Source organism: Rhinolophus ferrumequinum, chromosome 7, assembly GCF_004115265.2.
Source record: "Rhinolophus ferrumequinum isolate MPI-CBG mRhiFer1 chromosome 7, mRhiFer1_v1.p, whole genome shotgun sequence".
Classification (NCBI taxonomy): domain Eukaryota; kingdom Metazoa; phylum Chordata; class Mammalia; order Chiroptera; family Rhinolophidae; genus Rhinolophus; species Rhinolophus ferrumequinum.
This window is the reverse complement of record NC_046290.1, coordinates 30,831,561-30,847,785: the sequence shown is the minus strand read 5'-3', so window position 1 is coordinate 30,847,785 and position 16,225 is coordinate 30,831,561. Positions and strand designations below refer to the sequence as shown.

Sequence of the window (16,225 nt, the reverse complement as noted above, 5' to 3'; positions counted from 1 at the left end):
TACCCTCTCCCACAGAATCTGAAAAACTTTCCCCTTATTACACAGCTTAAAATTAATTTAAATGATCCCACTGACACTTTAATTAAAAATGTAAATGTTAGGGCAGTCCAGGCTATGGGTATGTTGCAAGTTGCTCCAGCCATCTTTTCCTTCCAACAGCTTCTCAAGATTTGCCATAGGGTAAATGAGAAATTGGCTTGGCACAAAAATATGAGGGTAATTTAGAAGTAGGAATAAGTAATATTTGTCTGGCCCATATTAGTTGCTCTCCTTTCAATTAATATCCCATGTTAGTTGTTTAGTAAGTCTTTGTTCAGTTATTGAACTTTCTTAATTATAAAACTCATGGTTTTAACTTATGTCTCTAATACAATACAGTAGTTCCCCCGACCCCCATCCATGGTTTCAGTTACCAGTGGTCAACTGCAGTCTGAAAATATTAAATGGGAAATTCCAGAAATAAACAATTCTGAGTAGTTTGATGAAATCTCACGTCATCCTGCTCTGTCCAGCGTGGGATGTGAATCATCCCTTTACACAGCATAGCCATGCCTTACACACTCCCCTCCCGTAATCCCTTAGTAAGTGTGTTGATTGTCAGATCAGCCGTCGCAGTATCACAGGGCTTGCGTTCAAGTAACCCTGATTTTACTTAATAATGTCCCCCGAGCACGACAGTAGGGATGCTGGCAATTCAGATATGCCAAAGAGAAGCTGTAAAGTGCTTCCTTTAAGTGAAAAGGTTTAAGTTCTCAACTTAATAAAGAAAGAAAATTGTATGCTGAGATTGTTAAGATCTTAAGCAAGAACAAATCTTCTATCCATGAAATTGTGAAAAATAAACTCGTGCTAGTTTTTTGTCATACCTCAAATGTGTATGTGCAAAAAAAAAAAAAATACAGTGTATATAGGGTTTGTGACTATTCATGATTTCAGACATCCACTGGAGGTCTTGGAGCATATCCCCTGCAGGTAAGGAGAGACTACTGAATATCAGAATAAACTTCCTAACCAATACTCAGGAGGACCTTGTGACATTTATCTGCCCATGTCAGCAAAAGTGACAATTTAGCCCTTAAAAGAATATTTCACTTCACATATTGTCACCCCTGTGTCATCACTTGCATTGTATTCACCACTTACTTGCCTGTTGGGTAAAGCTGTGATGCTGCCATGAAAAAAAAAGTTTTTATTTTTCCAATGGAGATGGTTGTTACATGTCAGACAATGCAAGAAGAGTTGGTAGAAACTGCCAAAAGTATCAGAATATACAGAACTTTTGAAGGATGGGTGAGGCCAGTACAATGAGAGGGAACTGCCAACAGAAGGGCTCTCATCGCGGCCCTGAAACACGTTTCAGCTGACTTTCCAGGGAAACTACTTACTTTCAATATTACACAATTCAATTAAAGGGAAAAGAATACAGGGTTAAACAAATAAGAAAGACAAAAATCTTAATTTTTCAAAGAAAAAAAAATCCTAACTGTTCTAAAGTCATAGGTGAACATCAGGAACGCAGAACATGGGGGAGGAAATTCAGTATCATTGGACTGCTGTGGTGATCTGATAACGGCCAAAAGTGAGTCTGGAGAATCTTTAGACTAAAAATAACCAAGGTTTTAGACTTGGACTTTACGACACTGAAAAAAAAGGATAACAGGCAATTATATGACTGAATGCATGCTATTGCTACATGCTATTTTTTTTTTACTTTTGTGTACATTTAATATAGTTTTTATTAGAAGTTGTTATTCAATGACAGTGCATCTTGTAAATTAATGCCTTTTTAAACTGAGTAAATCTGTATTTCTAAATCAATCAGGGCAGCTGTCCTACCAAAAAAAGGGCATATTTTTTTCCCCTTTATTCTACTTGCTCACGGCATCCAGACTGCAGGACCTAGAATCAGGCTAGTGCTATGAATACTATCAAGTCCTGCCTTCTTTGTCAGGTCTGTGCTGGACACTGTCAGCGTATGTGTAGGAATGGGTTAATTCAGGCCTTGGTTTACTCAAACCCTGCACATTCCCAAGAAAGGCCTATCTTCAAGACTGGCCCTTGGCCAGTTCCTAGGAAATGAGCTCTGAGCCTGGTAAGAGTGACTTTATATGCCTAAGGTCCTGGGCCACACAGCACCAACTTGCTCAGATAGTTTATACTGAACACCTGTGTTTGCTCTGGGAAGCCGGAGCCTGAGTAGCTGAGTTCAGTCACAAAGGTATAGCATACATGTATGACTACCCCCAAATAAAAACGCTAGACACCAAGGCTCATGTGAGCTTCCCCGGTTGGCAACAGTTTGCATGCGTTCTCATACACCATTGCTGGGAAATTAAATGTATCCATATGATTCTATGGACAAGACAGTTGGAAACTTGTACCTGGTTTATCCTGGACTTTGTTCAACAAGCCTGTGCCTTTTGCTGCTTTTAATCTGTATTCTTTTGTTATAATAAAGTATAACCGTGAGTATAACAGCTTTCTGAGTGCTGTTGACTCCTTCTAGAGAACCAACAAACCTAAGCGTAGTCTTCAAGACCCCTTCCAAGCATATGATCATTAATTGAATCCTGAAAACCCTGCAATATTATCACTGCAATTCACACACGATAAAACCTAGACTCAGGGAAGTTAAACCATGACTATTTAGTTAAAAGGAATCTAAATCAATCTGTCCATTCTGCTACACACGATATAATGTTATGGGTTATAAAGAATTTTTAAAATAACCTTGTAACATAATCAACATTTGCAATATGTCCTTTGGAAAATATAAAATGCACTTTCATAAACACTGAAAAACGTTTAGACTATAATTAATCTGTAAATACAGTCTAACTTCTTTGCATTAATAATTTTATGTATGTCTGTCGTGGTTCTAAAAGCAACAACGCGGTCATAGAAATTTTAAAAAATTATGTTGTCCTTTGCCTACCTATTGCTCCCCACCTTAAAAAAAAAAAATTCTAGGGTTAACTAAATTCTCAATGTTTCCATCTTTGAGAATTATGTGGTTATGGGAGAGAGAAACAGGTATGTTATTTTCTTAATGTCTGTAAATATATTTTGGAGTGTAATCTTTTTATGTTTAGGGGGGAAAGCTTAAAATGCATTGTAATTGCAATATGTTTTGCAGGTTTGTGCATGTAAGTTCGTGTGCAAAAGAGAAATGTTTCAAATATGTTTTATATTTAAGCTCAGTATTCAGCCACAGAAACACCTGACAGCACCAAATCTTACTTTATTTTATTTGAGAAGTGCTCTGGTATTATTCAATACTGTGTTTCTGTGGTAACTAGGAAATTAGGTAGGAACAGAATTTTTGTAATAGTTAATAGTATTTCTTGAAATACTGGATAATTACTGATTATTTAGTATAGTTTTATAATCTACATTTGAATAAAATTGATAGATTTCTAATTTAAAACTGTGATTTCCTTATAATTAGCTACATGCTAAAACCATAATATAGGTTACCCATTTTAGTTTTGTGCCAACGCCCTTAATTTGAGTCCTTAAACTTTCAATAGATCAGAATCTTTATCTAGACATTGAAAAAGTCTTGCAAGCACCTGTTTTTTTCTCTCCCTATTTTTTTAAGACCTTTTTAGAGCAGTTTTACCTTCACAGCGAAATTGAGCAGAATGTTCAGAGATTTCTCATAGACCTTCTAACCCCACATATGCAGAGTCTCTCCATTATCAACATCCCCAAACAGAGTGGTACATTTGTTACTGATGATGAACTTACACTGACACATATTTATCACGCAGAGCCCATCGTTCAACGTAGGGTTCACTCTTGTTGTAGATTCTGTGATTTTGGACAAATGTATAATGACATGCATCTACTCATTATAGTATGATGCAGAATAGTTTCAATACCCTGAAATCCTCTGCGTTCTGCCTATTCATCCCTCACTCACCGCAACCCCTGGCAACCAATGACCAACTGTCTCCGTAGTTTTTGACTTTTTCAGAAAGTCATATAGTTGAAATCAGACAGTATGTGGACTTTTGAGATTGCTTCTTCCACTTAAGTGATATGCATTTAAGTTTCCTCCGTATCTTTTCAGGGCTTGATAGCTCGTTTGTTTTCAGCGCTGCATAATAGTCTATTATCTGGATGTACCAGTTATCCATTCACATCCTGAAGGACATCTTGGTTGCTCCCAGGTTTCGGCAATTTTTAATAAAACTAAAATTGCTATAAACATTATATGCAGGATTTGTGTGGATATAAGTTTTCAACTCCTTTGGGTAAGTACCAATCAGCGTGATTGCTGAACTGTATCATCAGAGTATATTTAGCTTTGGAACATGTATGTTTGGAACATGTATGTTTTGGAAGACTGCCCAAACTGTCTTCCAAATTGGCTGTCCATACGCTTTGCGTTCCCATCAGCAATAAATGGGAGTTCCATGCTCCACATCCTCATCAGCATTTGGTGTTGTCAGTGTTCTGGATTTTGGCCATTCTAATAAGTGTGTAGTGTTAAGCACCTGCATTTTGATTTCAAAGTACTTTTGAAATGTAACATTTCCCAGAATGTACCCTAAAGGCTGGAAATGTCAACATTTCTGTTTTAAAAAACCTTTTGTGAAACTACTGCCCTAAGTAGATTTTTTCCCTGCCAATTACCTATAGCAGGAAAGGATTTTGTGTAAATTGGACATCAAGAATTAAGAATACTGCACATTTTAAATTAATGACACAGGAAATCAACACAGAAAGCTCACATTAAATCAAACTAGTATGATTTCAAAATATTAAGTTTAAAGTCTTTCTTGGCCCAAGTTTCATCATTTTGAGGCCAAATTCAACCAAGAATATGTAACCCTCATTGAAATCACTTAATTAAAACTCTGAACTCACCATTCTAGGCTGGTTTTCCTATAAAGATGGACTGTTCCAAAAAGAATTGAGAATTTGGCTCACAGTGAATTATTCAAACTTCTTTCTTAGGTAACTAAAAATGAATTTGACCATTCACTAAGAAATCCTATCAAACTCTGTGGTAATAATACAGTAATGACTGCTCTTCAGTTGGAGGGCCTATTTTTTTTTTCTTTTTTATCTAGCTGTTAATGAGAAATGAAGATTGCATCAGCTTTCACCCATGAAGCAGATTTTAGCATTCTGCTTAGGTCTCTCACATGCCAATATCTAACTTTGTTGTTAAGAAGATCAATGACATAGATACATACAGATTGACAAATGTATTATCATAATGCAAATTCACTCAGTTAAGATTCTGCACACTGACTTCCAAAGAAGAAACCTAGAATTGACTAGATTCTCAGTACCTGTGAGGTTCCACGGGTTTCTATGAAGCACAAAAGCTATGGAGCATTTATACAGGAATACGTCTTACCATTAACATGAGCCATTAAAAATATATATCTATCTGGCCTTGGGTCCACAGGAGGGTATTTTAAAGCAGAGGTTTCGTTCTCCATTCACGTTTGACCTAAAGTAACATGTGGCTAGTCAAGTTTAATGACTGACACTGCCTAAAAAAGGGGGGTAGTTTGCTTCCAGACTAATGTTGAAAAAAATCTGAGAAATGTTTTAAAACTCCTTCAGTCAATTTCTCATTTGGTCACTGGGAGGACAATGATTTTACAATAGACACCCTCATTGATTTTTTTAAACGTAATTTATTAAAGAAATGAAACATTTAGGTAAGTCCAGATAGTCCTGACGATGAACTTCTCCAAAAGTATACTCCACCAAAGATTGCTCCCTAATCTCTACAGCAGTCAAAGTGACAGAATTTAAGAGAACATAATGAGTACGTCTGCTACACAGAATCATTATCTATCTCTAACACTTCCTTATGAGACTGATTTCTAATCGTGAACCAAAGAGACCCCTGTTAATTTCGGGTCTTTGATGAATAAGCAGTGGAGAGCCCTTATCATAAATGGATTCAACACAACAGAAGACTGAGTGAGAGACCCAGAGAAATACATCCTCATGTAAAAAGTCAGTGGCGTGAAATGCCAAATGCCTTTCACTGGAGCTTGCCTTGTCATAAAGCAAGTTCTACAAAAATTACTGAAAATGAATTCTTCAGGGCTCAATGTGAATCGGCAATTTCCATTTCTACTACAGTGTACTGTTTACTCAGAACAATTTTTAATGAATAAGACTCAGAGTTTGCCAGTGTTTTCCACAAAACAACTCTCTCAAAATGTTCCAGATCTGTAATCAAATAAATCTGAAAAACCGTGAATACTTCATTCACCTCTTGGATATGCATAATGCACACTAATATATAAAAGGCTCTAAAAGCCAACCATTAAAATTGTTTAATATTGTTTAACTAAGCATTTCCCAGACACATTTGGCCACATACCTAACATCTAATTAAACAGTTGGAGAAATTCTATCACATCGTGTAGGAAAAATATTACGTCATTTAAGAAATACCAGGAAATATTCACTACATTCTAGGCACTCTGCTTGGAACTAGAGTTGTCTTTAAACAGAACATTGATTTTTTTGGTGATTTTTTTTCTAAATTTGACTTATTCTCTCTTTAACACAGCTCTGTCCTTGACAGCATTTTTGTTTTTTTCCCCCAATTTTGCCTGATTTTTTTTCTTCATAGATATGAAAGCCCAACAAACGTAAAGTAGTTATGTTAGTCTCTGGTTCAAACCTATACACCAAATACAAAAATATCGTATAATTGATTCTTGGATAATAATAACCTTTACTTGTTTTGTAAGCAAAACAATGACGAAAATTCAAAATAAACACAGCACTTCAGAGTTGACTGTCAAATCCTAAAAACACTGACAGGCCATTAGGATATGCAATTTACATTTCAAAATGTTCAGAAAGAAACCACCTTGGGGGAAGTCAGTGAGCAGCTAGCTGTCTACTAATTTCTGTACAGGGAAAATTGACCTGACTGCACAGAGGTTTAAGTGGAAGTTTCCCTTTTAAATGTAACACTGATTTGGCATCCTCCATTTAATACCAAGAAGGTGTCAGCCACAAACTAGGATGTCACTGATATGCAAATAAATTACACTGGAGATTTATTGTTGTTATTCTATAATGCACTGGGTATAATCTATTTATATTCTAACCCTTCCCTCTTCAGATTTCATTTTGTCTTCTCAGTCTCACTTTATTTACCCATGGTCTCACTCTTTCCTCTTCTTGAGCATAAATACATCATCTATTTTCACAGAGATGCCACTTGTGGTCAAAGAAAATATTAAATGAACTGGTCTTCTTGATAATAAAAACCATGATCTTGATAACCAAAACCAAGTGTATTATGCGACACAATATTATCAATCAATAAACCTTGAACAGCTGTGTATGCTTAATGCACTAAATTAATAAACTGCTGTTGAGGGAAGAGAGAAGGAGGTCACTCAACAGCAGTAAGTTGGTTCGGAAGCCTGAGAAATATAAATGAAAGGGTGGGAGAGATGGCTCTTGAAAGCCAAGAATAGGGGTTTAAAATTGATGCGGAGAAAACTATGGTCACATTTGAAGGCTTCTGAGCAGATAAATGCTATGATTAAATTCATGCTCAAAGAGTTCAGATATAAGTGAACTGGATAGGTGAGAGCTGTTAATCAAGAATTTTAAGACCCTCGGTTAAAGTGATAGACCTAAGTCAAGTGTTGACACAGGGAGGGATAAAGATGTCCACAATGATTTCAACAAGTCAGTGGAGCTTCGAAACAGTTGAAAAACAGGGTGGGACACATGAAACCTGAACACTGTGGTCCCCAACTGGCTCAAACGATGTGATGCTGACCAGGGAAAGGCTGGTAAGAGAAGCTTTTTTTAAAGAGGAAACGATGCAAAAAACAAAAAAATAATAAAAAGGAAATGATGCATTATTTTGATATGTCAAAGTGAAGTGTCCAGCATTTAAGTGAGACAACTGAACAGAAAACCTAAATTATGTCACAATAAAATAGGAATGACTATCCTCATTAATAAAAACATATTTCTTATTAGTCTTTCCTGGGACACATGGAAGATGAGATTTCAGAAATTTAGAGAATGAAAAAGAGAAAGATTAGATGTCAATAACTTGACTAAAATTCCATACTAAGTGGCAGCTCCCTTAAAGCAAGATTTATCTACTACAACACAGTCTATCCAAAAGCAAATCCGTGCAGACAATTACAAAATATGTCTAGGACTGATGAAATCTCACTATGTTTTTTGCTTAATGCTGCTGAGAGAAATGATAGGAAATTTAAAGGGATTGACCCAATATTTGCATAAGGACTCCACAGCCAATGTAAATAATTTTCTGACTATTAATGCTTAGCACTGGGCTCGGGCATCCTGCTTGCCCACCAGGTTTTCAGTACTGCCCCCGGCAGACATCTCACCAGCACTCCCTCCCAATCCCCAAACATTTCCAACCATTCCTAGTCATGCCAGTTCAACCTTTGCCCCTTAAATCCTCACATAAACAGACTTACACTGTAATATATCCCTACTCTGCTTCTTACTGTGAGTTACTTAAATCACCCAAGCCTCAGTTTCTTTAGCTATTAACTGTAAAATAGCTGACAAAATACCCACTCATCTCCATTGCAAATGCAGGATGTAAAGTATGCAAAAACTACAGAAGAGAGTATGTCCAATAAACATGATTGGTAGCAATTTCTTAATCCATGAAATAAATAGTTTAAACATGTTTTTAATATAGAAGCTTCCATAAATTATATTTGTGTTAAACTGATGGTTATTTTAGGTCAGTGGTTTTAAAAGCATTTAACAAAGAAACCTTTTACAAAGAAAATTTTATACGGAATAAAAAAGAGCCAGAGCAGCTGTAATTTAGAAAGGAATATGAAAAGCCCAGAAATCACTCATTCAGCTTTCTCCCACTCTTCCACCAGTCACCACAGCTTGCAAGGCAGATTCCCAGGGCTCTAAACACATGCTTTCTTTTTTTTTTTTTTTGGAAGTCATTATTTTGGATGATAACTGATATAACACAAAATTATGATGAGCAAGTCCCCATTGCCAAGACGAACAGGCTACTTTTTAATTTAAAACAAACGATCATTCTTTTCATTCTGAAACCTTTTAAGGAGCACTTGATGGTTTCAAAATAACTGCATATTTCAGGATTTCTAGAATGAGCATGTACTTCTGTTATAATGAAAACTGATGACTCTTTCTGAGACGATGGGACTATTTCAACCTCCCAACTCCCCCATTCCTGCATGCGTGAGCACTTCTCCTTTCTAAGAAAGTGAAAAAAACAAAAGAAAAAAACAAATGCACTTTAGCAATCAAGTAGATTGTTTCTCTCCGTGGCATCCTATGACTTAGGAAATTACACATTGGGGATCCCAGGTGGATTAAGGACCCTCCCAGCAAAAAATCTGCTTGATCACCAGAGTGCTGTTGATTTTTAAAACTGAATTAAATACTTTTAAAATCCAAACTCTCCAGGGTGCCAGTCCCAAAAACTCCCTATTATCCTAAACGACTGCAGTATTTGTCTATACCCAGAAATCACGTGGGTGTGTTCCCCAGAGAACAGGACTTCTAACTTGCTAGGGAACTGCTGTCGCTCTAGATTCGTAAGAAATTCCACTGCAAGTGACAGCAAGAGATTGGGGGGCTTTTTGAAGCATTTCAATATCTTTACACCTGGTCATTTGGTTAGGAAATTGCTTCTCATTTGCCAGAAGACCTTTCAGAAATTCATTTTACACCGACTTATTGAGAGAATATATTGTACTAGCAGCGAGCCAGGGGCTGGAGAGACAATGAATACGATAGACCCTGCCACGAAGAAGCTCACCGTCAGACAGATGGTCAGTGAACAGGTGCTAACAATACACAGTGACAGCACGGTTTTAGAAATACCTACCAGATATCACAGGGGAGAGGATTGCCAGGAAAGGCTTCTCAGGAGGGAATGTGGCTCAGCAAAGACCTCGACAATGAAGGTTGACTAGGATTAAGGGGGGAGAAGTAACAGTACAGGATGCAGATGAGTGTTCCAGGCCGCACGTACAAACGCCTAGAAGGAGGATGTAGCAAATCTCATTTGCACATCCAAAATTTGAGGGATTGTATAGTACTATTGTTAGTGTCACATGCCATGCTCCGAAACATTTATATGGACAGAAACTCCTAAAACAGAGTGTACTTCAAAAGATGCCATTTTACCCATGACCACATGAAAGGGTGTCTTTTCCTACAATAAAGGGTGTACATATGCAGGCAACTCCAAATATCCTGCCAAATATTAACTTGCTAATTTATTAATAATTTCTAACAAATACTAGATTTCTTACACAATGTCACACCCCTTGATTGGAAAACTCCCAAAGTAACAAACATTTCTTTATTCTCATATCCTGTCTAAAAGAAAGACATTGTTATTATCTTGGGTGAAAAACCGTGAAGTCTCAAAAGAATACAATACAATATTTGGACACATGTATTTTACGTACATATAGACATAAAAATTCTGGAAGAATTCTAATATAATGGAAGATGGAGAAATCACGTTTTTATTTACTTTTTTTCTAATTTTTACAATAAACAATTATTACTTGTGTATTTTAAAAACCTCAATGATATATATCTTCACAATACTTTCCTTGTTGGAAGCTCACAATCAGGAAACCCCAGAGGTCCATGGCCAGGCCCATGGGGCTCCCCTTGCTCTCCTTGTCTTTGCTAACCACTGGCCCCAACCTGTCTTCCCATCCCCTCCCTACAGCTGACGCCACTCACTCCTTCTATCATTAACTGCATGCCTGACATGAACTGCATGTAAGATGAAGGACCAGAACCCTCAACCTTTGTGGTCTTAAGGAGTTTACTGCCAATCAATAAGGAAGAAATAACAAGGCAGGAGATCACAAGCATGACAAAGTACAGGAAGGAATGACTTTTGCATAAACTTACAAATTGTGTACATTTAAGCATTTAAGGTCCCTGGTTTATAGTTCTGGGCACACTCCTGAAATTGGGAAGTGGCACTGGGTAGGAGTTATTCCAAGTAGTCCAGGAATCAGTACTATTTTAAGGACCATTGCTAAAATGAATTAATCGCGCAGCACATACACCACCAGTTTTCAAGCACATGTAGGTGGTATTAACAATCAAATTCATAACATTTAACACTTCCTTTCTCATTATTTCTCAATCAAAAGACACTACAACAACCACTCTCAAGTAATCCTCTGCATAATGTTTTGATGTTAAAGTGTTTCCATGCTCAAAGAGGCAAGGAAGGCTCACGTAGAGGGATGAGCACAGGTTTCGGGTGTGTGACAGAGCAGGGTTGACACGGCAGCTTTCTCATTTAACTGAGTAAACGTGAGCACGATTCTTAAACTCTCTGAGCCTCAGTTTGCACATCCCAAAGTAAGGGCGATAATAATAATTCCATGAACCTTTCCAGTAGGGAAAACTCAATGGACTCAGTTTTCCAGCTGACCATCTGCAAACCCTCATTCCTCACCTCAAGTCAGAATAGCAAATGTTAACAGGTACTTTGTCCCTCTGATGACTTCCAAATGAAAGGCCAATTTACTGGGCCACTGGCCAGTCCTGACAGTCACCTCATGGCATTTCCTCGTATCCACAAAAACACAAAAAAACAGTACATGGAAAAAAAAATTCCCAATATTATTATATTTCTTTTTTTGAATAGTAACATGTAAGATCAACTTCTACCTTTAGAACAAAGTGTAACTCATTCTTGGAGGGTGTCAGAAAGGAAACGTTATATTAAGTTTTATCTACAACTTGAATTGAAAATTATTCTTGAAATATATTTCAATGGTTTAGATGAAATGAGAGTTAAACATAATTAAAGATAATCATGTACTATCTCTCCATCAGTTTTTTTTAATGGTGAAGTCGAATTTACCTGAAATGACACTGTTAATTGAATATTTTAAGTTAATAAGCATGTTAAATCAAAAGAGGGCAGATTATTTTAATTTTAAATGCCCGACTGACATGTCGCAATGAGAAATACATAACATCATAGCCTAACGTAGTTAATGAAAACAGTATTGTTTTATTTTCATAAAAAAATGTTTTCTCTATGAGCTACAAACCTATAAAGGGATTATCATTAAAGAGATCATTATTACTATACTAACAAACAACCTGTTCTATATTGTTTTGTAGAATAAGCTTTTGAGAAGACAAAAGAAATCAGAGCAACAGTTGTACCCGTTATTTTTCTTCTTTAGCAGGCTGTTCCACCTTAGCAGCACAATGCTCAGGTATTTAAATCAGGGACAAAAGAAAACACTATCCCTTAATAGGATTACACAGAAAAGTAAACATCTCTTACTTTAAGAACAACTCTGGAACCAGTAGCTCTTACAGTGAAAACTGATGTTATCTCATTAGTTAATTATTCATCCCAACCCCCTGGCCTTGCTCCTGGAGGCATTCATCCATTCTCCACCTTTTGCTAAGTTAACACTAGTTCAATAATTTGCTGATAAAGAATCTCACTGCTCTATCTACTAACAGATATTAAAGATATAAAGTGTATGGTTCACTCTCTCCTTGTATAGATAAGTAAACTGAGGCCAAAAGAACTCGTGTATCTTTTTGAAAATAATAAAACCGGTCAGTTGAAAAGCTTACACAGGGCTTTCCTGTTCACACCTCTCACTAGATGAACAACCAAAACAGCTCAAATAGCTACCTGATTGCCTGGAGAATGTTTTCAATACAAAACATACAGGCATACCTCGTTTGTTTCATTGCTCTTCATTTTATTGTGCTTCACAGACTTGTTTTGTTTGTTTTTTTACAAATGGAAGGTAAGACCTTCCATCAGCAACAGGATTAGGACTCACTGAAGGCTCAGATAACGGTTAACATATTTTAGCAATAAAGTACGTTTTAATTAAGGTAGGTACATTTTTTTAAAAACATAATGCTATTGCACTTAATAGATTACACTCTAGTATAAGCATAACTTTTATATGCACCAGGAAACAAACGTTCATGTAACTCACTTGATTGTGGTGTTCTGGAAACGAACCCACAGTATCTCCAAGGTATGCCTGTATTGTAACTGTTAAGATCACCCAAGAGGATATTAGTCGTACACCCACATTCTCTGGATAGTAAGTGTAAGAGCAGAGTAAATTTAGTTGAATTTCCTCTAATTATTCTTTTTAGTCATAATTACAAAGATGATGGTACTACAGTAAACTAAAAAATGCTGTAATTTTATTCTCTTCCAATAAATACATATTATATATGTTATATTTTCAACTAGTAAATCAAATCAATATACTAATTGTGAAGCTTCAGCAAACTGTACATATGGGAAACCTGATCAACTTTTAATTAAAGCTTTTTTGAGATGTAGACTATAACACAGATCCTAACCATTTTAAAGATTCACATTAATTCCAAGCTTTTTAAAATATATTTACAGACGAAAGCTTATTTTGTAATTTATATGTTCATAAATGTTTCCATTAGCTAAGAGATATTTTGGAATGGGATCAAATGATATTGAAAGTCAAGTCCAAACAAGGCTGAATCTCTGACAGTTCTCCTATGTAGCCACTGCTTTTCTAAGCCACCATGTCACCAAAGGGCTAACAGGGAGAAAAATCCCAACTTAACAAGTGAAGACAGCAAAGGCATATTTTAATGGCTACCTTTCATTTTAACTTTGCCTCCTAAATACAAAATTGGATTTGGACTTCTTTCACACTGTTAACAATTTAGTATTAATTTTATGCATCTGTCATTCTTACCCCTCAAGAAAGAAGTTATATGCTCCAGTTACACAAAACTTCCAAATGCTTTCCTACAACTAAATGTTAAAACCAAAATACCACTCCTTAAAAAAAAAAAAAAAAAGTATGGAGAATTGGCAGACTGCATATTTATATGTCAACCTTCAGAAAACATGGCAACATGCAGCGCCAATTCACCAGGAAAATTACTTGTGTCACATCTTATGTCTTTTATGCATTTCACTTCGTACCCAGCATTCCAGTTTTGCACCCGCTTGCCTATATCAAACACCAAACGTCTCAAGAGCAAGCTACTGCTGTGGAACAGCTTTAACATGAAGAGTGCAAGAGTTCTGCTCATTGCCTGTAGTGAGATCTTAGGAACGCCTGAATCAAACATTTATTCCCCCTCTGCTATTTAAAACCGAGAGACTTCAGGCTTTAGGATGGGGCTAAAGAACAACAAGAGTAAAAAATAAAAATAAAAACTACAAGCAACAACCAAAAAAACCAAACACGGAACACACTAAGAACAAAGGAAACACAAGCGTGTGAACAGGAAATGAAGCAACTCTATACACACAAATACCTTTTGGGGCCGCCAACGTAGGTGAAAGTAAAGGTGGAGTCTGAATATCTGAAATCTGAAACAGAAAGTCCTGTTAAAAGCTACACCTTGAGTGGATTTTTAACCCTGGTCAAAACTGGGGCCCCCTGTTTGGTGGAGCCAAGAGGCGACCTGGCCGGGTGGGAGGCGAGGGCTTAGAGTGCAGTGAGGTCCCCTCTCTGCGCCGCGCTGAAGGGGATGCTGCGCACCCCCGGCCGGGTGCCGCGGGAGGCCGCCCCCCGCAACAAGTGCCGGGTGCCATGGCAACGGCGGGAATTTCCCGGTCTCGGCGGCCGGAAGCGGCCCCAACCGAGCTCCAGGCGGCGAAAGCAAAATCTGATCCCTGTCCCAAGGGAGCAAAATGGACGAAAGGCGACCCCCAGGCAGAGGCGTTGGGCGCCTCGGGAACCCCAGGAATCCCTTCTCTTTCCGGGGCAACGCACTGTTGTTAGTCGGAGGGGACTACACGGAGCTGAAGGCACCGGAGATCGGCCCAGCGCTGCCCCCTCAAGGGCCCTCAGCGCTGGGCGCAGCCGGCGAGCGCAGCGCAGCGGACTCCATTCTCGGCCGCCGCCGCTCTTCCCATTGCGCAAAGCCGGCGGGTCCTACCCGCCCCGCTCGGTCGCTGCTGCTGAAACCCCGGAGGCGGGCTTGGACGCTCCGGGCATCCACGGGGGTCTAAAAATACACTGCAAGGCCCCTCCGCCTAGAGCCCCGCTCGGACCACCCGCGTTCTGCCCCCAAAGCCGGTGGCTGCCCCAGACTGGGGGGGGGGGAGAGAGAAGGGGAGAGGCTGGCGCCCCCTCCCCCTTTTGGTTCCCGCTCTCGATGCAGCAGCTGTTGCCAAATAAATCCCGGAATGGGGTCGTGCGACCCACCCCAACCCCCAGCCGCACGCCTCGCGATCAGAAAACTGGGAAGGGGGGCGGCGGGCGAGCAGATGAAGCTGGAGCTGGGTCCGAGGCTCTGGAAAAGCGAGAACTCACCTGCAAACGAGCAGTCCTTCTCGGCTCTGGACTTCTGGATCACGACGTCGATATCCTTCTGAATTCGCTCTTGCCTTGAACACATCCCCATTAAATCAATCCCTGGAAAAGAAGCAGCCGCTATTTCCACCCCACCCCACCCCCCTCTCACGCTTCCAGCTTTCGTAAATATTCAGTTAAAAATGAAACCTCTGGCCGAGGCAGGGGCTGAAGGCGAAGTGGTTTCGGAAGTGATCCTGGGTGAGAGAGGAGGAGGTGGTGGAGGAGGGGGTGGGGGTCGGCTTTGCATTCCCAGATGTGACCGCCCAGCTGCTGCTCGCCGCTGCTAGATTCCAATTTCCTCCCCTTCTGACAATGGATGGTGATGACACCAAGTCTCACTTTCTCCCTCCCCCGCCCGGACCAACGGCCGTGAGGGGCCGGGGGGTGCTCGAGACGGCCCGAGAGAGCTCACCCGCGGGGCGGCGGGCGCCGGCGAGGGGCGAGCCCCGCTCCGCCTCCCGCGCGCACACCCCTCGCGGCCCGCACGCCGGCCTTCCACACCCGCGCACACTCGCGCCCGCGGGCGGCGGCGGTTGTGCCGAGGCTGCTGCAGCGCCGCCCGCCGCAGACCCTCCCGTGCCTGTCGCGCCGGCCGCCCAGTCACCCGGCCCGGGCCGCTGGGGCTTTAATAGTAGCCGCCATCCCGGACGCCGGCTGGATTTCCCCACCCGGGCCGCCGCTTGCGCGCGGGGCTGAGTGGGAATGTAGGTAATGAAGACTCCACGGGGCTCCCAGCCTGCCCCCACACCTCCACCACTTTTATGAATTCGACTCCACTTTCGGAAGGAATTATGAGTCATATGGAAAACCCAAACCGGAGTGACTGGGAGGGGGGGAAA

General features: G+C 39.7%; 1 protein-coding gene across 2 annotated transcripts in view; it reads right to left on the bottom strand.

Moving 5' to 3' along the window:
* PARP8 (poly(ADP-ribose) polymerase family member 8) overlaps window positions 1–15,903 on the bottom strand; it is a 166,650-nt gene extending 150,747 nt beyond the window's left edge. Inside the window, exons 1-3 of one of the 2 annotated variants that reach the window (XM_033110741.1) lie at window positions 15,799–15,903; window positions 15,345–15,446; window positions 14,341–14,395 (exon numbers count right to left, since the gene is read on the bottom strand). In XM_033110741.1, coding sequence (XP_032966632.1) covers window positions 14,341–14,395; window positions 15,345–15,435 — 146 coding nt within the window. In that variant the 5' untranslated portion in view covers window positions 15,436–15,446; window positions 15,799–15,903. The other variant, XM_033110739.1, reaches the window with a different exon arrangement.
* Between the last annotated feature and the right edge of the window lie 322 nt (window positions 15,904–16,225).